General features: G+C 49.2%; 1 protein-coding gene across 1 annotated transcript in view; it reads right to left on the minus strand.

Moving 5' to 3' along the window:
* The window catches only part of LOC147458814 (FMN binding protein), a 109,739-nt gene that overhangs the window by 44,079 nt on the left and 43,950 nt on the right, over positions 1 to 21,710 (minus strand). The window contains exon 5 of the mRNA XM_086510248.1: positions 13,968 to 14,063. Within this exon, the coding sequence (XP_086366374.1) occupies positions 13,968 to 14,063 (96 nt within the window). The remainder of the gene's footprint in view (positions 1 to 13,967; positions 14,064 to 21,710) is intronic.

Below are 21,710 nucleotides of genomic sequence, written 5' to 3' on the forward strand. Positions count from 1 at the left end.
GCTCACAAAGTATGAGGTTGCGGAAGAGGCCAAGAGGGGCCGTTTTGTTGCCGTTGATCCCTCCGCCACGGCGACACCGCGAGAGCAAAGGGAAGCCAACCTTGACGACATCTCTCGAACCTTCAAGAGCCATGGATCTACGCCGTCCTCTTCCCTTCCGCATCACCAAACCACTCTCAACGAAAATTGGAATCCTAAATTGAAGGAAGAGGTGGATAGGTCGGTTGCCCGATTCTTCTTCCACGACCACATTGCCTTCCATGCTTCGCGGTGAGTTTCCCTTGGCATATGCACATTGCAATCTTCCATTTTGTATTCATAATGGGGTATAATTTCTCGACTCTCCATACTAACGCAACATGCTCTATTTTGTGTGGATAGGTCTCCATACTTTCCAACCATGGTTACGAAAATAGGGGAATATGGCTCCTCTTATGTGCCACCTTCATCGGAGAGGCTTCGCACCACCCTCCTTGACAAAGAGAAGCTTGCCGTGGAGTAAGCGGCCCAAGCAACAAAGGATTTGTGGGAGACCAATGGCGTCTCTCTTCTTGTAGATGGATGGAGCAACACCCGCAAGCGGTCCATCCACGGGGTGGTGGCCTACTCTCGGGGGGAGATGTACTTTGTGGAGTCACATGATGCATCCGATAGTGGCAAGGCCGCCGAGATGCTTGCTGCGGAGTGGACAAGCACCATAGAGATCACCGGCCCGGAGAATGTCCTTTGTATGGTTGCAGATGGAGAGGCGTCAAATAGGGCAGCCAGAGCTATCATTGAGGGCATGTATCCCAGCATCCATGTCACATTTTGCATGGCGCATTGCCTCAATAACCTCCTCAAGGACATAGGGAACTTGTCATGGATTTCACCCACCATTGGTGACGCCTCTCGAATTGTCTCCTTTGTGCTCAACCATCAAAAAGTGCGCCATGAATTCTCAAAGAGGAGCCACTTGTCTTTGCTCAAATATTCAGAGACAAGATTTGCATTCAATTGGCTTATGCTAGGCCGCTTGTCTACATGTGGCGGAGCCTTAAGGGGCCTCTTTCTCAGTGATGAGTTCCAGGCCATGCCGGAGTCTACATCAGCAGTAGGATTGAAATGCCGAGAATGGGCCGACGACGCCGCTTGGTGGGAGGAGGTGAAGACTCTTGACGCCATGGTCAAGCCTATTCTACACCTACTTCGAGTGGTGGATGGCTTGCAGCCATACATTGGCAAAGTCTACGAAGCCATGGATTGGATGATAGAGGCACTTGAGAAGCTTGTGCCTGACCCTGTTCAGTATGTGGAGATTCATGGCTTGTGTGAGTCGAGGTGGAATGGATACTACTCTCCACTTCATGCGGCAACTTATGTGCTTGACCCTGAGTTTCAAGGAAGGCGTCAAGAGACCGACAAGGAGGTGAGCAAAGGATGGCGGCTTGCATTGGAGCGCCTTGAGCCTAGCAGTGACATTAGGCGCAAGATTAGAGACGAGCTACTCAACTACAAGCAAAAGAAGGGCTCCTATGGATGTGTAGATGCACAGCTTGATCGCAACAAGATTGGCTCTCGGGAGGAGATGGCCCACATTTGCAGCGCTTCGCTGTTCGTGTCCTTAGCCAAGCATGTACCACTAGTTGCTTGGAGCAACTATGGAGTGTGTACAGCCACATTGCCTCTAAGAAGAGGAATCACCTTGGGGTTCAGAGGGCCAATGATTTGGTGTTTGTGAGCGCTAACTTGCGCATGCTTGCCAAGAGTGTCACACACAAAGCACTGAGTGGGAGATAGCACAAGAAAATCCATCTATGGCCGATACTCTTTTGGAGGAGCTAGAGGAGGATTTCGAGCCTCAATGCGAGCCTCCCGAGCCGGAGCCCTCATACGTCGCTGACGACCTCGACTACGACGACGATGTGGAGATTTAGCAGGCGAGCACTTCTTGAGTTTGATGATCATTGATCACTCGACTCTCGAGTCTACGACTCTACCTACTACATAGCCCTTTGTACTTTAGTCTTTTTGTTATCCTTGAGGCCTCAGGCTTGTCCTAAGTCCTTTAGGCTTTTTGACTCTTGAGCCCTTGTGGCATGCACTTCTCATTTTGTATCCATCGATCATCGATGTTTTATTAGCACATTTCAGCCTATATGACTCGTGTTCTTTGGTCTATTTAGTGTAAATTTATGGTCAAAGTGATGCTCTGTGTGTGTGGCATGTGTAGGTCAAAAAATGCCAAAAAAACTCTCTTTTTTTTTTTGCCGTTCCGACCTCGTCCCCGTTTCCTGACTTTTGCCGTCTCGACCCCGTTCCCGACCCCGACCTGCCGTCCCATGTAACTATGGATTTCTCTTCTTGGAAGCAATGTGGCTAAAGGTACTCCACAATTGCTCCAAGCATGAGGTACTAACTGACTGGCTGAGAATACGGATCGCCAATCTCTAAAGCTCAGGGCCATCATAGCCATAGTCCCCCCACTATAGCACTCAACCTATCTTGCTGCGATCAATCTAAGCATCTGGACTGCCAAATGACCCCCTCATCTCTCTGTACTATCTCAACTGATCTCTGACAATGCGTCGCCCATCTCTGTCTAGAACCATCTTGTTTAAGAATTCTGTAAATTGGTACATGACTTCTCTATCTGTCTCTTGCCCTGCACCTTGGAACTCTGGATCCACCATGTACGCTGCCCCGTGTAAAGGAGAGGCGTATGAATTCCACCTCGAGCTGCAAAGTGAATGGATCTCCTCATATCGCTCTACTTTCGGCTCAAGTTGTGCAAGCTGCTCGATCATGCGGTCCATTGCCTCATAAATCTTGCCAATGCAAGGATCCATGCCATCCAGAACTCGAAGCAAATGAACCACCGGTTTTACCTGTGCGTCTAGACTCTTGAGCTCCTTCCAGAACTCAAGATCCTCTGCCTTATCCTTGCACAAAATCCTTGCAACTGTCTTTGCATAGGGGGAGGTGGTGAACTCATCACTGATGAAGACCTGTCGGACCACATTTTGACATTCAGACAGCCTGCGCACAAGAAGAAAGTTGAATGCGAAGCGGGTGTCTGAATACTTTAGAAGCACTTTGCCACTCGACCTCTTGAGGTACTCAATCCGAACCAAGTTGTGATTGTTGATGGAAGTAACAATCTTCACTGCATTAGCAATGACTGGAGCAATCCAGTCTAGCTTGCCGATGTCTTTTAGAAGGTTGTTCAAGCAGTGTGCCATGCAAAAGCACACTGTCACATGCGGATAGTGGCCCTCTATAATAGCTGTTGCTGCCCTGTTTGATGCCTCGCCATCTGCGACAAAGGCCACCACGTGTTGCTCACTGATCGTTTCTATGGCCGTTGTCCACTTTGCAGAGAGGGCATCGGCGAACTTGCCACTCTCGGTGGCATCATGAGAGTGCACAAAGTACATCTCTCCACTCGAGTATGCGACGAGACCATAGATAGATCTCTTCCTTGTATCACTCCACCCATCGGCAATGAGGGAAACGCCATGTTTTGCCCAAAGACGCTAAATATTGAGTGTTGCTTGCTCCACGATAGCCTTCTCTCAATCGAGCAAAGTGGTTCGGAGAGCCTCTGAAGATGGCAGCACATAGCCGGTGCCATACTCTCCTATCCGTTGCACCATGACTTTCCAATACTCGGAGCTTTCGATCAAACACAGAAGAGGTTAGTATCAAAAGGGCGGAAACGACGATAACCGAAGAAATGAGAGAGAAGATTGATAAAATCATAAAACATACCTCGCCACGACAAATGGGATATGGTCGTGATAGAAGAATCGGCGGGCCACGGCCGCATCCACCTCTTTCTTCTTCTTTGGGTCCCAAGAGGTGGCAAGGGTCCTTTGGCGATGAATCGGACCCGATGAAGATTCACTGGCACCTAAACTGGGTAGAGAGGAAGAAGGGAAAATGAGGGTCTTTGGGTCGATACCTTTGCATGCGGGCTTGGCTTTATGGTTGAATTGCCGATCCTTTTCGTCGAGCTCCTTCCTCTTCTCGATGGTTACGTTGGTGCAAAATTTCACCTCATGTCCGGCACTCGAAGAAAGTGTGCCCTCACTTTTCCATGCCCCTCTTTCCGCGTGTAAGAGCATAGCTTGCATGCCCATGCACGAGAACCTCCCGCTGCCGACAAGGTGCCCTCCGAGGTTACTTTATCCCACCACAACCATTCCTTCACCTTTTGAGTGTTGCCGCATGAACGGAGGAGGTTGTACGAGAAGAACAGGCCATGGAGTGATGGATGATGAAGACAAAAGAGAATAGCAATAGAGAGCTTGAGAGAGGCTTCACTTCTTGAGAAGTTGAGAGTCGAGCCCAAGGGAGAGAGAGCTTGAGCCTTGAAGGCTTGAAAGTTGAGAGCAAGAGAGAGCTTGAGAGCCTTGAAGGCTTGAGGCTTGAGTGCTTGAGAGCAAGAGAGAGCTTGAGAGCCTTGAAGGCTTGAGGCTTGATGAGTAGACCGTAGCGCCGAGGGGAGGTTGAAGCTTGAGAGCAAGAGAGAGAGCCTTGAGAAGTTGATTGAACTTGAGAGCAAGAGACTCGAGTGAGCTTGAGAGGAAAGGGTGAGGGGTGGCTAGTTATATAGGAAAATGTATCAGGCCTAAAGCCTATGAGGCGTTTTTTACAGCTTTTTTAAAAATGCCCGTTTCAGTCCGTTGCTGGTTGTTCTAGCCGTTCCAACCGTTCCAGGTCCGTTCCGGACCGTTCCAGCCATCCATTCCGGTTTCAAGCTAACTGTCGGAACGGGCTGCCATTCCGGGGCGTTCCATCAGTTTCCAGCCAGCCGGAACGCCGTTCCGGCCTTCCAAGCCTGATATTGTCCGTTCCCTAGTAACTCTATTCTTCATCCTTTCCTCACAGTAGCACACACATATGGAGGCTCAAGCTCCGCCACAGAGGAACTCCAATGAAGTCCCCTCGCCTGACCCATCTGAGTCCACCATTTGACTTGCTTTATCACCGACAGAGCAAGCGAGCCTAGCCGCAGAGGTGGAACGCCTGCAGGCGACCTCCGTCATCTGCAAGATTCTCGGCACCAGACCTAGTCGGCTGCCGAGGCGACCGGCATTTCCTTAGTACATGTTCTGGTTAGGGACACCAACACTCTCCCCAAGGTTATCCTACTTCCTCGGGTGAGTGATGGTTGGTTCAGACAGAGGAAGAAGAGCATGGAGTATTCGGGCCTCCGGAATCGGTGTTTCATTTGTCGACAGATAGGCCATCTTGCGAAGGCCTGTGCATAGAGGAGACCCTGACCTACACCACAGGCCCAGTCCCGGCCCCAAACCCATCCCTCAAGGGCTGGTCAGCAGTAGCAGGCAGACTCACAGAGTACGCAGGCAAAGCCACCCACCGAGCCAGGGGCTCAAGCAGAGGAAGGCTGACAGCAGGTTCGTGGTCGACGTCGGCAGGGCCTCCGTGCCAGCCTGGCACTCAGAGTGGTCCTCAATCTTTTGCCCAGCAGCAGTGGGTTCCCACAAGGAACCGATTCGACCCTCTTCAGTAGGACGAGGTCCCTGCTCCAGCCTCACCCTCGACAGCCCCTCCTCCCCCCGAGTTTCCCCCCTCTTCCACCCACCCCCCCCCCCCCCCCCCCCCTCCTTCTCCCTCTACCTCTCCATCTCGCCCTCCTACCCTTGTCGATCCCCCTACTCTCTCACCTCCTCCCGCTCCAGTCCCGCAACCGTCCGAGGGGGCAGGGCCTTCCTTGGCTGCTAGGAGATCTCTTGGCAGCACCTTTGCCACGAGTCGCTTAGCGAGAGAGGGATAGCCTTTCTTGCGACCCCCTCTTCTGGTGCAGACGTCTCCCTTTGCAGTAGTTCCTTGAGGTCTGATGAGCTTCAACATTCGTCGCCGTTGGGATTTCTTTGCCTACGACTTTACACGATTTCTCGACGACCCCTCACTAGACCTTGAGGTAGCATGCTTCAGAGTTCATGTACTGTGGCTCGGTCTACTTCGGATGAGCTAGACAATGGCCATTGTGGGCAGAGGGATTATTGTGCCAGGCAGGTCAATGGATCACTATGCAGGTTCAGAGTTGTCTCGTGGGCTTCCTGAACATCTATGCGCCCAATGTGGCGAGTGCACGTGCAGAGTTTTGGTCTCAGATTGTTGATTCTCTGCCCCGCAGGCAGAGCAATGGTGCATAGGGAGTGACCAACATGTTGGAGGAACACTCTGACAGGATTGATGGTAGCCATACTACTGTGCATGGAGTTGAGCTGGCAGCTTGGGAGAGGTTTTGTATGACTCTGCGGGTTGCAAATGTGTGGTAGCATTCCAGTTTTGTGAGACCCCCAGATAGCCTGGCCTTCTCTCATTCGGACCGCAGAGTGGGAGGCGTGAATCTATCTCGGATAGATCGCTTCTACACTAGTGACCACTTCTGTGACTTGGGTGGGACAGTTGGCATTCTGGCAGGGACTTGCTTTTATGACCATGATCAAGTGATCCTTACAGTGACTGATAGGCAGAGCAAGGGGAGCACGATGCTTCGCATCCCAGAGAGGGTCTTGCTGGACTTGGCGCTTAGAGAGCGAGTGGAGGCTCTTTGGACAGAGAGCGTAGACATGTAGAATTCTCCTGCTAATAGAGTGGCCTCAGGACCTGCTCAGCTTAGTCGACTTTTTCTTCAGGAGTCTTCGGCTCGTCTGGCTGCAGCGAGAGGAGGAGCAGCGTCTCTGACGGGGAGTTGCTTCCTTGCAGAGGATGCAGGAGCAACATCTAGACAGTCCTTGGTTGGAGGAGCAGTTACAGCAAGCTTGCCAGGAGCTCGTCAGCACAAAGGAGAGGCGCCATGAGTTTGCTTTCCACCGACAGGCATCTCAGTGGACCCAGGTGGGTGACAGAGTGACAGGAGCTTTCTTTGAGACAGTGGGACCTCGGCATACGCATGCCAAGGTCAGTCAGTTGAGGAGGCCTGACGGGTCAGTTGCTTCAGAGCCAGAAGACATGCGTGCAGTTGCCACCCACTGACTTCTACCGTGATTTACTGTCTGCAGAGCCTCAGTCAGAGCGTCAGGATGCATGCAGAGAGCAGGTGTGGGCACACATGCCTTGTCTTGTGACTGAGGAGATGCGCCAGAGGCTTGAGCTGCCTCTTCAACTAGAGGAGCTACACACAGCTCTTAGAGCACTCCCCCGTGGTAGTTGTCCAGGTGAGAATGGCTTGACTCCCAACTTTTTCTTGGAGTACTGGGACTTGCTTGGCTCAGATGTCTGCATTGCTTTTCAGTACATCCTACACACAGGCCTGATAGCATGAGTGAGGGTATGATTTACCTCATCCCCAAGGAGGGTGGCTCCTTGGATGAGATTCGACAGTGGCACCCCATCACCATCCTCAACTCAGCCTACAAAATTCTTGCCGAGGCTCTGAGTTTGAAGATTTAGCCACTTCTAGAGAGCATTATACATGGGACTCAGACAGGTTTGGTCAAGGAGCGTAGTATCCTTGACATCATCTTTACTTTTTGGGAGGCTTCTGCCCTCGCGCGGCTTCGTGTTGAGGATCTGGTGATTCTTCTTCTCGATTTTGAGAACGCCTACGACAGAGTTGACTCGGACTTTAGCACTCTATGCAGGATGGGCTTCTTAGATGCTTGGATCAGAGGGGTGTCAGCTTTGTACAGACAGGCACACAGTCGGGTACTTTTGTCGAGAGGTAGAGGTGATTGATTCATGCTCACACGTTCGGTCAGACAAGGCTGCCCTCTTGCCCCCTTCCTCTTTCTGTTCTATGCTGAGGCGATGAGCAGGTTTTTGGTTTCACAGCAGGTTGGTTTACGTGGCTTAGCGCTCCCTATTCGGAGAGATGAGCTACTGGACGTTGAGTTTGCAGACGACTCAGCCTTGTACTTGGATGGCCAAGAGGCCAACCTTCACAGGTGTGAGCAGGCTAGGCTCTTGAGACTTCTGTTGTGCATCTGGCACATTGATCAACTGGAGAAAGACAACGGCTTTCTCGGTTGGTAGTGCTCCTACGCCCGATTGGATGCCAGGTGAGGGTTTCAGATGGATTCCCCCAGGGACTGCAATTCGGTACTTGGGCTATCAGGTTGGTTTGGACTTGTCTCCCGAGCAGCAGATTGCTCCCCTCCTCATGTCTATCAGTAGGAAGTTGTTACATTGGAGCTACGTAGGACTTTCTTTGGCAGGCAGAGTTATAGTGGCCAACCAGGTGTTGTTGGCTACTATGTGGTACATCACTTCTTGTTGGATCTTCTCAAGTTCTTGTAACAGCCAAGTAGAGAGGTTGATCAGGAACTTCCTTTGGTCAGAGCGTGACACTCAGATAGCCCGGGCTAAAGTGGCATGGCATGTCATCACTCTTCCTTGTTCTCAGGGAGGGTTGGGGATCATAGACCCAGCACAGCAGAGCATAGCCCTTCTTGGGAAGTTTATCGTCAGAGGACTTCTTCCAGGTGAGGAGCCCTAGAAGGAGTTCTTGCTTCAGCGGCTTAGTGCTAGGGTGCCTCGGGCTGGAGGCCCCTGGCGACCCTCGACTAGATGGATTTTCACAGAGATGCGCAGAATTGGCTTGAGCAGGAGACTGGAGGACCGCTTCGCTGTGAGTTTGCTCCGATCTTGGGAGCAACTGCGGAGAGGCGCCTGGAGCAGCGTTAGCCTACTTGCACGGAGGAGCGTCTGAGACACAGCCCTTTGTTTGAAACCCCATGGTTTGCACTCAGAGAGGCCACTTGGTTGGTAGTCGGCCTCATGTTTCCTGGGGTCCGATGGCAGAGGGTCCAACACGCTCTTTAGGTGACTGGTTACAGTTTTCAGGCTTGTCAGAAGAGCTTCAGGGCATTCAGCTAAAGAACATGAGAGGGGTGCAGAGCATGTGTCAAGACATCTCAAAGGCAGTACCAGATGAGTGGCTCACACCTCTCGAGTCAACAGCGCCCAGATGGATGAGAGCCTTCACGCGACTGGAGATTCTCATCTCAGTTCGGGCTTGCTCAGAGACTATACCCTCCCTGTTTTTCGAGCTACAGGGTGAGAGACGTTTACACAAAGTTGCAATAGAGGCTCCACAGGTGGCAGAGTGTTGTTTTCAGAGGATTCGAGTGGTGGGCACATCTGTGGCAGGACTTGTCATAGATCCCGACCCAGTAGCTCTTGAGATTGGCCATTGGAGACTGTGGGCTTGGGAGAGCTGTCCACAGGCACGAGTACAATGGGATCTTGGAGAGTGGCCCTTTCTCCTCGCAGACCATCCAGGTGTCCCTTTCTTTCAGTACACTGTTCGACTGGAACGTCACATACCGGCAGCCTAGAGAGAGGCTCATCTTGCAGCACCACCTTATTGGCAGGAGGAGGCTCTCACAGCTAAGTTCTTGGCAGCTTTTTGGGAGAGGAGCAACTCAAGACAGCCGAGGCGAGTCACTTTGTTCCAGTGGTGGCTGGTTTCACACCGAGCTACAGCAGTTGGGAGTTGGCTTGTACACAGTGGTCTCTCGGCCGCATGTGCAGCTTGTGACCATCTTGTGGAGAGTCAGAGTCACTGTCTTTGGGACTGCCCTTTGGCACAGCAGGTGTGGCTTGTAAATATGGAGTTTGATGAGTCGAAGCCTGCATCTGAACACTTGAGTGCTTTCACAAGTATCTTGAGTCAGATGCAAGACTCAGGTTTGCAGCCGTTTGGTGATAAACTAAAGGCCATTTTCTTATTGATGACTTTGCCTAACAGCTGGGAAGCTTTAGTTGTCTCTTTGAGCAACAATGTTGCTTTGAGATTTGATGGTGTACGAGGTTCTATTTTCAATGAAGAGATTAGAAGAAACACCAGCCGTGAAAGCAACGGGTCAGCGTATAATCCCAGAGGCAGATCGAAAAAGAAGAATAATGCAAACATTAGAGGCAAGAACGGGAGTAAGAGCAGGGGTAAGTCCCAGGATGTTACATGCTATCAATTTGGACACAAAGGGCATAAAGAACCCAATTGCAGGTACTAGAACCAAAAAGTTGAAAGAAAGAAACGGCAGGTAAGAAGGATTCTAATGATGCTAAAAGTGATGAGCGCGACTCTTCTTCCAAGGAAGTTTCCAAGGCAAATGTTGCTTCAAGTGTTGTCATTGAAGAAATTGTTGACACGGATGCTGCACTTGTTGTTGACTCATGCCTTCAAAATGGTAGTGTGGCAATCGCCAGTGACATGTATATCACAACACCAAAGGTAATTGATGCATTACTTTTAGCACAAGATGGTTTATCACGATCATGGATAGTAGACAGTGCTGCCTCGTTTCATGCTACTCCATCTTTGGAGTCCTTTGCTTCATACACTACAGGCAGTCTAGGTAAAGTTTACTTGGGCAATAACCATGCATGTAAGATTGAGGGTGTTGGCACTGTACACTTGGCGCTTGAAAATGGTCAAGAGTTGATTTTGCATGATGTTAGGTATGTATATGGCATCAAGAAAAGTCTACTTTGAGTTGAGCAGCTGGATGTTAAGGGTTATCACACTATGCTTGGTGGTGGCTCTTGGAAAGTGCTTAAAGGCTTTATGTTGATTGTAAGAAGCACCAACAAGGGAACTCTTTATTACTTACATTGCAAGGCATTACTTCGCAAGTTTTTGGTTGTAGCTGAAGTTCACTCTCACAAGGAGCTTTGGCACAAAAGACTTGGCCATATGAGTGAAAAAGGGCTTGATGTTCTCTCCTCTTTGGGGAAATTTGATGTAAAAGGCCCTCGCCTTGATTTTTGTAATGATTGTATCTTTGGAAAGCAAGTGAAGTTCTCTTATTCCTCTGGTGTCGCTCGCTAATTGCATGTTCTTGTACATTCTAATGTTTGCACTATGCCTGTGAATTCACATGGAGGTGCACAGTACTTTGTTTCTTTCACAGTAGCAAGACATGGGTGTATGTACTAAAGAGTAAAAGTGATGTGCTTGACTCATTTAAGAAATTTCATGCATTTGTGACGACACAAAAAGGACTTAAGCTAAAAGCTATCACGACGGATAATGGAGGAGAGTATGTATCACGTGAGTTTAACAGCTTTTGTGAGATGCGTGGCGTTAAGCAAGAATTGACAGCCCCTTACAATCCATCACTATTGTATATCTGTACACTGACTTATTCTTTGGGTGTGAACCACCCCTAGGGTCACTTAAGTGACCCTTATAATGTGTACCCTAAAAACAATAATACATTGTGTTGAAAGGTGTGCCAATTAGCACACGTAAAAAACACCCTGCGTCGACCTCTCCTTCTCATGCTCGTTCTCTGCACAAAACACGAGCACTGCCTTCCCCAACTGCTAGTGCCACCTTCCGTCCGAATCTCACGTACGGCATCCATTGGCCAGTGGCGGAATGGGCAGGAAAACACTCAGCATGTGCTCAAGCGCGCTCCAAATCCAACGATAATACATGCCCAAACCAAAGCGTGCAGCTGCTTGAGATAAACTAAGCATATTCCCAGAAGTGTCAACCACATCATCTACCATGCGTATGCCTCGGCAAGAAAGGAAGTATGTTTGGCATGGCGACTGGTCAACAAGAGTAAGAGAGAAAGCAATACTCCAGTGAATGCTTTCTAAGCGAATTTCCATTTGGTTGTTGTCTGCCATGCCAAGAAAGATGAGGTAATGGCTTTCCAAGCAACCAGTAAACTAGAGGCAACCGAGCAACCAAGAATGTGACCAATAATCTTGCCAAACACAATCTCCCAGAGGGAGGTCTGTAAGTGACCAAAGGCGGAAGTGGTACATGTTGACATAATGAGGCAATCATGACTTCCATGGCTGAGACTGCTGCCCAAGAGTAGGTAATAACATGGCCTCAGTGTTACCGGGGAACGCCATAGGGAACGCTAGAATAGCGTTCCGGGGGGCGTTCATGGCTTGGAATGGCATGAATGGGCCAAACGTTCCGGACAGGCAGATGAGGCTTTGGTAGTCCTTGGTAAGAGCCCACGGCAATACATGTGTCATCTCAGTATTAAAAAACAATGGGGATAATTCAAGCAAAACATATTGCGGGCGTCAATGTCTACCTAAAAATCTTCATAGAATTCTTCGGCGCCAAAGTAGACCCTTTGACTACTGCCTGACGTTTAAGAAGGAAATCTTCCCACTAGCCCACGTCTTCTACAGTAGGCATCTTACCCAGAAAGAACAAAATAACGGCATTGAGAGCATACTGCGCCACTAGGTCCATGAGAGCTTTAATTAGAATGAGCACCTGAGTTGTGGCTCATTGACCCTCCCAGGCATTCTGCGCATCCCCAAAATCCTCCAATAAGCAAGCTCGGATTTCATCCATTACCGAAGACTGCAGCCATCTATTTCTTGCGTTTGTAAGAGCAGATGGAAGGCATGGCGGCCTCCGTCATAAACTGAAGAGAAATGTTCTGAAAACTGAGCACACTGATTTTCTGAAGCTCCGAATATGCACGCACGCACACACACCAAGGCAACACACTAGCAGAAAGCAAAGAATGTACAAAGCAAACCTATGGCGATGAAAACTGGCTTAAAACTGGCAATAAAAATTAAACATTAAGGCTACACATGATAATACAAAATTACGAAGGCTCTCCAAAGGTATACGAACGCGTCCAGAAATCACACAGAACAGCTGAAGCGAAGAAGAAAACAGCTCGTGCTACCACAAGTCCAACTCTCAATCTCTCTCTCTCTCTCTCTCTCTCTCTCTCTCTCTCTCTCTCTCTCTCTCTCTCTCTCACACACACACACACACACACACACACGAGCATACATCAATACAAAGATCTACGTACTGAGTTTCTGTTATAACTTCAGAAATGCAAGGCGTCTGACTCAACCATAATGAAGCCTAGCACTAAAAGAAGCATCAAAGAGGAAAAATTAGTGTAAAAATGAGGTAGTTGACACGGCATTAGCACAACGGAAGATAGAAAGAATTAGCACAATATCAATTGTTCATAGTTCCAACAAAACTTCACAATGTGAAGTCTACATATTCGCTATACGACTTAATAATATACCTAGATGAATCCAAGATAAGCCTAGATTCACCCTTAACGGAAAGTGCAAGGTATAGACTAAAGAAACTCACCCACAAGACAATATAACCATTAGCTTCATCATGCATAGTATTGACTAATACTACAACATTCCCAATAACGTCGTCAATGCCCAATAGTGGGTGTAGAACTAGGTACCAGTATATGCTCCCACACCACATACACACGCGTGCGCGAACGTGCGCACACACTGCACGCGCGAGCATGCATCAATGCAAAGATCTCCGTACTGATTTTCTATCATAACTCAAGAGATGCAGGGCAGACTCAGCCATAATGAAGCTTGGCACTAAAAGAAGCATTAAATAGGAAAAATTAGCACAAAAATGAGGTAGTTGACAAGGCATACACACCACAGAAGATATACAGAATCAACAATGTCTCTTAAATTGAATCTCAATTATTTTACGCCTTGTCAATGCCTACCTCTCTACACTACACTCCAATACATGTAAACATGTTGTTTCCGACTCACAAGACTTGACAACACATCAATACTAAATAGCATCAGCAAATTTCTATGGCAAGGCCAGCCAAGGAAGACGTTTTTTTGCATGTGTAAGTATTTAAATAGAAAACCACAAGTAATGAGTCTAGATATAAAATGTGGCTTTTTCCTTTACAAAAATCGTGTTATTATGCTGACAACATGTGTAATGTGAATTACCACATTATCTGCTTGGGTGCATGTGAGATGTATACAAAGATCACAGCATACAAACTCTTGTCCATCATTTTTACTCGACACACAAGGTACACATGCGAAGCCTATCGCTGATTTTAAATTGTTACAAACTGTTCAATGAGAGAAGGAAAGAAGAATAATGGAAGTCCAAGCAGAAACATGAAAACAGGTTTGACGAAGCAAAAAAATACAAAAATGAAGCCTTGCTAGGTGTTATACAGGGCCCAAGAATGATATCAGCATACCTCTGAAGCTTCACCCATATAAGTGACAAGGATATCACTTCTATCCAGCTTGTCCTTCATGATTAACAAGGAGCATTTCTGATATTCTTCAAGGTCCTACAAAAATCCACAGACCACCACCTCCTGAGATATACATCCGCCAGTGCAATTGTCAATCGCAAGAGAATGGTGCCATTTTGAAATGCAGTCATAACCAATAGATTGATTTAGCTATGATCGACAAGTTTACAGAAAAACAAGCCAATGTACTGCCATATTCATTTTTTTCCTGGAAAAAGCAGTAATAAGTAACAGCGAGGAACATTAGAACCAAAGATGCTTGCATGTATGCAGAGAAAACGCCACGAGCGCCACAAGGCACATAATTTCAGTATAGAAGCTGAACATGTAACAAACAGTAAATTGAAAATAAGGAACTGCTGAATCACGTGCCCAAAAGTAGCAAAAGAGCATTGAATGCATCATAGCATTTATATATGAATCTCCTCAATTTATTGCTTACAATGATTTGTTTCCCAAGAAAAGATCCTTCCATTAGTTTAAAAATTGCCCAAAGGACTACACTCTGCCCGTACTAGAAAGGGCTGCATCAGCATGTGGGGAGACTCTCCCAGTGAAAAAAACAAGATATGTACAATGAGGTTCAGATCAGGAGATGGGGGGAGGAAACAACCACACTGGTGGACGGTATTGCCATCTGGGCGTGCCATGAACCATGGTAAAGAAGGGCCATAGGCACCAAAGTCGCAAGAAGGCCTCACGGCACTCGCGCATGCGGTTGGAGCTGCCCTGAAGTCTCTCAAACTGGCCCCTGAGTGTATGGACTAGCTCCAGCCAGATATCGCAAGGAGTCTCCATTGGAGGAATGGGGCGAGCCTCGAAGATGCAAAAACATCGGCTTGCAAGAACCACAGTGTCAGGCCACTGATGATCAGACCAGGATACATGGACACTCATCTATCCCACGGGATACGATGTGCTATTGGTCAGATATGCACATCCTCACATCAGCTAGAGATCGAGACAGGCAGATTTAGAGGAGTACCCACTGAGTCCAGGATTTGTCAGGTGCGCCAGATAGAGCCAGAGACAGAGCTACATTACATATGTCACTGCCCAGTATACTATGAGATACGAGGCCGCTTTCACTGTCTATTCAGAGAGGGTTTTGGGCCACTTTCTAGAGTCATGAGATACCAGGATCAGAGATGCCTCGGATTATACTTACTGGAGATTCGCAAACATAGAGAAGACCTCTTGAAGAGGGGCACAATGAGAGAGATCCAGCAACAGCGGAAGATTACAGATTTCTTACAGTCACAGATAGAGGAGTCCGAGCAGCCCCAACAACATAACACCACCAGAGAGACCAGAGGCATACTGCTTGATCGGGCGATAGAGTTGGGGCGCGGTCCCGTCGCCCACGGATGAGGGGGCCCTCTCGACATCGACGCAGACTACGACAGAGGATCCATACCATACTGGCGCGACATAGGAGCCGTCTTGACAGAGTGCCTACCTTGGAGGACATTGAATCTATATAGCCTTTTGGATAATGATGTATATGTATATGATGCCTCGACTATCAAAGAGCTCCATTGTATCAGCTCACCCTTTGTATTCCCCTTGTGTCATCTTGCACCCCACCCCTACCCACTATTTTCTTTTCAGTTCTTTGTACTTTCTGCACCCAGACCTGGTATTAGATTCACCACATGTAACCTTTTGGTCTCATAGGTCATTTTGGCCTTTTGAAGACGCTAATATTACATTTTCATTTTTTTCATTTTCTCACTGCTCCTTTTCTGAGGGATAAGCTCTGTAGTAGGCTGGAGTGTAGGATGGCCCTCCTAGATCACTATCATCCTGCTGACTGAAGCCATCTCAAAATGGAGAACAGGGCCCGTGAGTGTGGACTACGTTGCAGCCCCCCAAGTGTACTGACTAGCTGTAGACAATGCAAACATCAGCCGAAGAATCCGTAGCCAAACCTGCTGTGCTGTGGGGCAGTCCCATAGACAGTGACGTTGGGTCTCAAGTGAGTGGTCACAAGCAGCACAAACTGCCAAGAAGCCGCTGTGGACCAACCAACTCCCAACTGCAATAGCTCGATGCAAAATAATCCACAAAAAGATGGTGACTCTCCTAGGTTGTCTGTTGTCCCACAGGCACTCCTAGAACCCTGCCAAGAACTCAGACGTGAGACCCTCCTCCTGCCAATGAGTCATTGCCGCAGGACGAACCTCTCTTTGTGTTGTCAGTATGTGTTGGCCTAGCCGAGCTGTGTACTAGAAAAAGGGGGTCCCCGGGTAATCGGCTGAAAGGGGTCTCGCCAAACCCACTCCCCTGGGTCCCACTACAGCCGTGTCAAAGGGACTCTCCCAAGCCAAGAGCCGCTAGTGTCCTGACTCCAGGTCAGCGTCTATGACACAAAAGTCCTCCCACTGATGCCCACTGCTCGAATCCTGTGAAAACAACACAGTCACCCCTGGTGCTCAACAGTGACCCTGTGAAGACGACCCTCTCCTCGAACCTCAAAGAACCTGGAAGAACCTGTGTCTGAGCATGCCCTAACTGCAATGAGGACCTCCAGTCGTGTGAAGGCCCCCATCCAACGGGGAGCTGTCGGAGGTGAGCCACTCCGCTGGTATAGCCTATGCAATATCTTGTCAAATGCTATGCGCCCCCCTCATGCCCAACAGCTAGATGCTCTGGATCTCCTCAGAAAGTCCTGTAAATTGTAGCGAATCCCCAAGAGACCAGGCTGGCCCCTCTGCATAGGGACCCCAAGAAACATGTGGTCTGCTACTAGCCATGTGGCCTCATTGGGTGCAGACCATATGGTTCCAAACAAGTGGCTGTCTCAAGCGCTCCTCGGTGCATGTGAGCTGATGCAACTGCTCCCAAGCCCTAAGTAGGCTCGCTGCAAAGCGGTCCTCCCAGCTCCTGCTCGAGCCTACTCTGCATATCTTTGTGAAAATCCACCGTATGGAAGGGCTCAATGAGCCGCCCGTATGAGGGACTCGGGCACAAATACAATGTGGCTCCCCAACCCTCCCTGAGAGCAAGGTAACTAATGACCTGCCAGGAGACTTTGGCCCGAGCAGCCGACTATGTATCACGCCCTGAGCACAAAAAGTTCCTGATCAACCTCTTCAGCTGGCTAATGCAAGAGCTCGAAAAAATCCAGCAAGACGTAATGTACCACGTAGTAGCCAAAAGCATCTAGTTGGCCACTACAACCCTGCCAGCAAGAGAGAGCCGTGCTGAGCTCCAATGAAGCAGCTTCCTCTAATGAGGAAAGGAGCAATCTGCTGCTCTCCGGTCAAATCCAAACCAATTTGACAACCCAAAATGTTGTATAGGTGTCCCTGGGGGAATCCCACTAAAACCCCATCCAGGCGACCAATCATCAGGCGTGGGATCATTGCCAACACAAAAAGCCACAGCCTTCCTCTAGTTGACCAATGCTCCCGACGCACAACAGAACCTCTAGAGCTTGCTCAATGCTCACACTTATGCAAGTTGGCCTCCCGGCCCTCCAAATATATGCGTCGTCTGCAAACTGAGTCGTTTGCAAACTCAACGTCCAAGAGCTCCCCTAATAGGCAACTACAGTCCTCGCAGACCAACCTCCTATGAAGTCAAAAATCTGCTTATCGCCTCAACATAGAAGAGAAATAAGAAGGGGACAAGAGGGCAGCCATGTCTAGGCGACCGCATGAGCATGAAACAGTCCCCTCTTCCTCCTGTCAAAAGCACCTGACTGTGAGCACACATGTAGAGAGCTAACATTCCATCTGAAAACCTCTAGAGCCTGCTCAATGCTCACACTTATGCAAGTTGGCCTCCCGGCCCTCCAAATATATGCGTCGTCTGCAAACTGAGTCGTTTGCAAACTCAACGTCCAAGAGCTCCTCTCCCCTAATAGGCAACTACAGTCCTCGCAGACCAACCTCCTATGAAGTCAATAATCTGCTTATCGCCTCAGCATAGAAGAGAAATAAGAAGGGGACAAGAGGGCAGCCATGTCTAGGCGACCGCATGAGCATGAAACAGTCCCCTCTTCCTCCTGTCAAAAGCACCTGATTGTGAGCACACATGTAGAGAGCTAACATTCCATCTGAAAACCCCATCCGTTGTAGAGTGCCCTCAAGAAAATCCCAGTAAACTCTCTCATACGCCTTCTCAAAATCGAGTAGTACCAAGATCCTCGCCTCTGAGGCGTGGAGAGGCAGTCGCCTCCCAGAAAGTGAAGAAGTTGTCAAGGATACTGCGCTCCCTGACAAAGACTGTTTGTGTCTCATGTATAATGATGACCCTCAAACTCACAGCCTTTGCTGCTGAGTTGAGAATGGTGATGGGACACCACTGCCGAATCTCGTCCCAAATCTCGTCCAATGATCCTCCCTCCTTGGGGATAAGAAAGATCAAGCCCTCGCTCATATTGTCCGACGTCTCACCAGTATATAAAATGTGTTGATAAGCGCTACAAAGGTCAAGACCAAGCATCTCCCAACACTCCAAGAAGAAACTAGGAATCAAACCATCCTCCCCTGAGCAGCTACCCCGTGGAAGTGCCATGAAGGCCTCGTGAAACTCCTCTGGCTGGAGAGGCACCTCAAGCCTCTAGCAAATCTCCTCAGTGACTAAGCAAGGCATCTGTGCCCGCACCTGCTCTCTGCATGCATCTGGACGCTCAGACTGTGGCTCGGTTGAAAGCAGTTCACGATAAAAGTCAGTAGCAACTGCACGCATATCCTCAAGCTCAGTAGCAACTGACCCATCGGGCCTCCTCAACACCAGTGCACCCTGTCGAGAACCCACAGTCTCAAAAAACTTGCCAGTAACGCTGTCTCCCACCTGGGTCCACTAAGATGCCTGACGGTGAAAGCAAACTCGTGGCCCTGCTCCTCAATGGTAATCAGCTCCTGTCGACCCTGTTGCATCAGCTCCTCCATCCAAGGGCTACCAGGATGACACTCCTGCATCTGCTGCAAAGAAGCAATGCCCCATCGCAGCCGCCTCTCCTCCTCCTTGATCGCAATAAAGAGAGTTGCAGCCCATGAAGGAAGAAACGATTAATCTCCGCAAGACCAGTGGCCACTCTAGCAGCAGGGGTATCCTGTGTGTCCAAACTCTCCATCCAAAGTGCCACAACCTGCTTTCAAGTAGAATCCTCTCTGGGATACGTAGTATGACACTGCCACTAAACTCTCTGTCTGACATAGTGAGAATCATTGGCGCATGATCGGAAAAAGTAGTCCCGCCCAAAATGCAAATTGATCCTCCCATGTCACAAATGTGATCACTAGAGTGAAAGCGATCTATCCTAGATAGATTCACGCCCCCTACCCTACGGTCAGACCTAGAGAAAGAGAGGTTGTCTGAGGGGCGAACAAAACCTGCATGCTGCCATACATCTGAAATCTTGGAGGTCATACATGGACGCTCCCAAGCTGTCAACTCAGCCCCGTGAACCATAGCACGGCTGCCTCCAATCTTGTCCGAGGCATGTTGAAGTCCCCCCCAGCACACCACTACTCTGAATGAGGCAAGGACTCAACAATATGTGCCCAAACTCAGCTCGTGCACTCACATGGCTAGGCGCATAGACGTTGAAGAAGCCCATAAGGCTACCTTGAACCTGCATAGTGATCCATTGGGCCCTGCCTGGCACAATAATACCTCCGCCCACAATGGCCGACTACTGCAATAGTCATACATACACCTCCCTGAATGCCTCCAAGCCCAAAAGCAACTGACCAAAAGGTCTCATAGCGACCACGCAAGATCTGGACACAAGGCCGAATACAGCTCTCACAAGGGTGATGCTCCTGTAGCATAAGTATGTCAATCATACCACCCACGAGGCATCTCTGAAGCTCCTGACGTAGACGACCCCTCTAGCGCAGAAACTGGGGTCGACCTAAACCCTGTACATTCCATGAGACGATCCTCGTGGGATCAATGAGAGAAGACTCATGCTATTATAACAACCAACCTCGCCTTCTTTCGAGGTCGGAAGATGCGTCACCAAGGGATCGGGTAAAGCTGTAGTCAAAGAAATCGTCGAAAGTCAAAATTGGTCACCCCGCGAGAGACTGACGCAAAAGGAGAGACCTATGCCAAAAGTGGCGTCCTTGGGTAGGGCTGCCCCTCCCGAGCCATTTGGCTTGTAGCGAAAGCACTACCAAGAGAACGACGAGCTGCGGAGGAGTGTCCAATCCCCTGTGTCAGAGGAGAAGTACAGGACAACTCAGGTGACGATGCTGAGGGCTCAGCGGGGGCAATTTGGCGGGGGGGGGGGGGGAGATGGAGTTGGAAGGTAGAGGGGAGGAGGAAGTGGCAGCGGTGAAGCTGAGGTGGAGGGATGCTCCTCAGGGGAATCCTGTTTGCAGAGGGTCAAAACGGTTCCTTGTAGGAACCCAATGCTGCTAGAATTTTTGGAGGTCCGCCACCCGGGGGGGGGGGGGTGACGAGCACATCCTTGTCGACGACGGCCGTGCACCTGCTACCAGCTATCAATTGGCTGGTCATTGGGCTTTGAAGAGGTCCAACCTATGTGCGGGTCAAGATCTCCTGTGAGGACAAGCCTTCGCTATATGGCCCATCTGTCTACAAATGAAACACTGATTTGGGAGTCCCGAATACTACACCCTTTGGCGGAGCCACCCACCACTCGCCCTAGGTAGGAGAACTACCTTCGGGAGAGAGTGGGTGTCTTGAACTAGAACGTGTACAGTGGGTATACCTGCAACCTTGGCAGCAACTAAAGCTACCACGCATGGGGTCTCCAAGACTGTCCCGATCTCGGAACCAATCCTGGAAAGAAGCGGGAGGTATTATCTCCTCAGGCCGAGGAAACAAACAGAGATAGGCAAATCTGCTTCCTTGGCAAGAACATCTGAAGAAATCACAGCGCCACTGTCTGAGACGAGCCCTGACCGCTCGGATGGCCAGCGGGCTCATCGAAATGACCTTGGCTGCCATCTCTCGGGTCGCGCACCTCACCTCTGCTAGGTTGACTACCAATGATCTTGCAAATAACAGAGGTGGCGTGAAGGCGCTCCACCTCTGTTGCAAGGCTCGCTTGCTCTGCTGGCGACAAAGCAAGTCGGATGGTGGGCTCGGCGAGGTAGGACGAGGGGACTTCATCTGAATCCCTTTGAGGCGGAGCAGGAGCTTCTATCTGTGTGTCTGCTAATGCAAATGAAGGCGAAAACATGGAGCAAATCTCACCTAGCGAGTCTGAGGAATTGAGAGGGAGGGGGGAGCGCAGCAGCAGCGAACAAAATTTCTCAACTGGGGACCTATGTAATAAAATGTCGCATACGGTTCATCAGCCCAGGCTAGCTACCATACCCGTATGCGTATGGAAAATGTATGGAAATGACTATGGCTTATGTAAGCATGAAGGTGAATGGACATAAGACACATGTGTAAGGAGAAAATTCTTACATCTCAGAAACTATTTTTACTCATCACTCTCTAATAGAAATCTTTGGACAAATTTCTATACCCATTCTCATTGAATGGGAGCTCTTCTTAAAATGTGTTGACATGGTTGCACAAATTCAATGGGCTAAGTAATCTAATTGCAAACTACATTGCACATGAGAAAGAACTTCAGTTAACTTTAGGATCAAACCTCGGCGCTCGAATGGCTTTTAGCCCTTTAACAAAAGAATAAGAACAAATAAATTTATCACTTTTCAACCAGACACAATACTGCCCAGCCAT

This window comes from Adiantum capillus-veneris, chromosome 4, assembly GCF_014529385.1.
Source record: "Adiantum capillus-veneris isolate H3 chromosome 4, ASM1452938v2, whole genome shotgun sequence".
Classification (NCBI taxonomy): Eukaryota; Viridiplantae; Streptophyta; class Polypodiopsida; order Polypodiales; family Pteridaceae; genus Adiantum; species Adiantum capillus-veneris.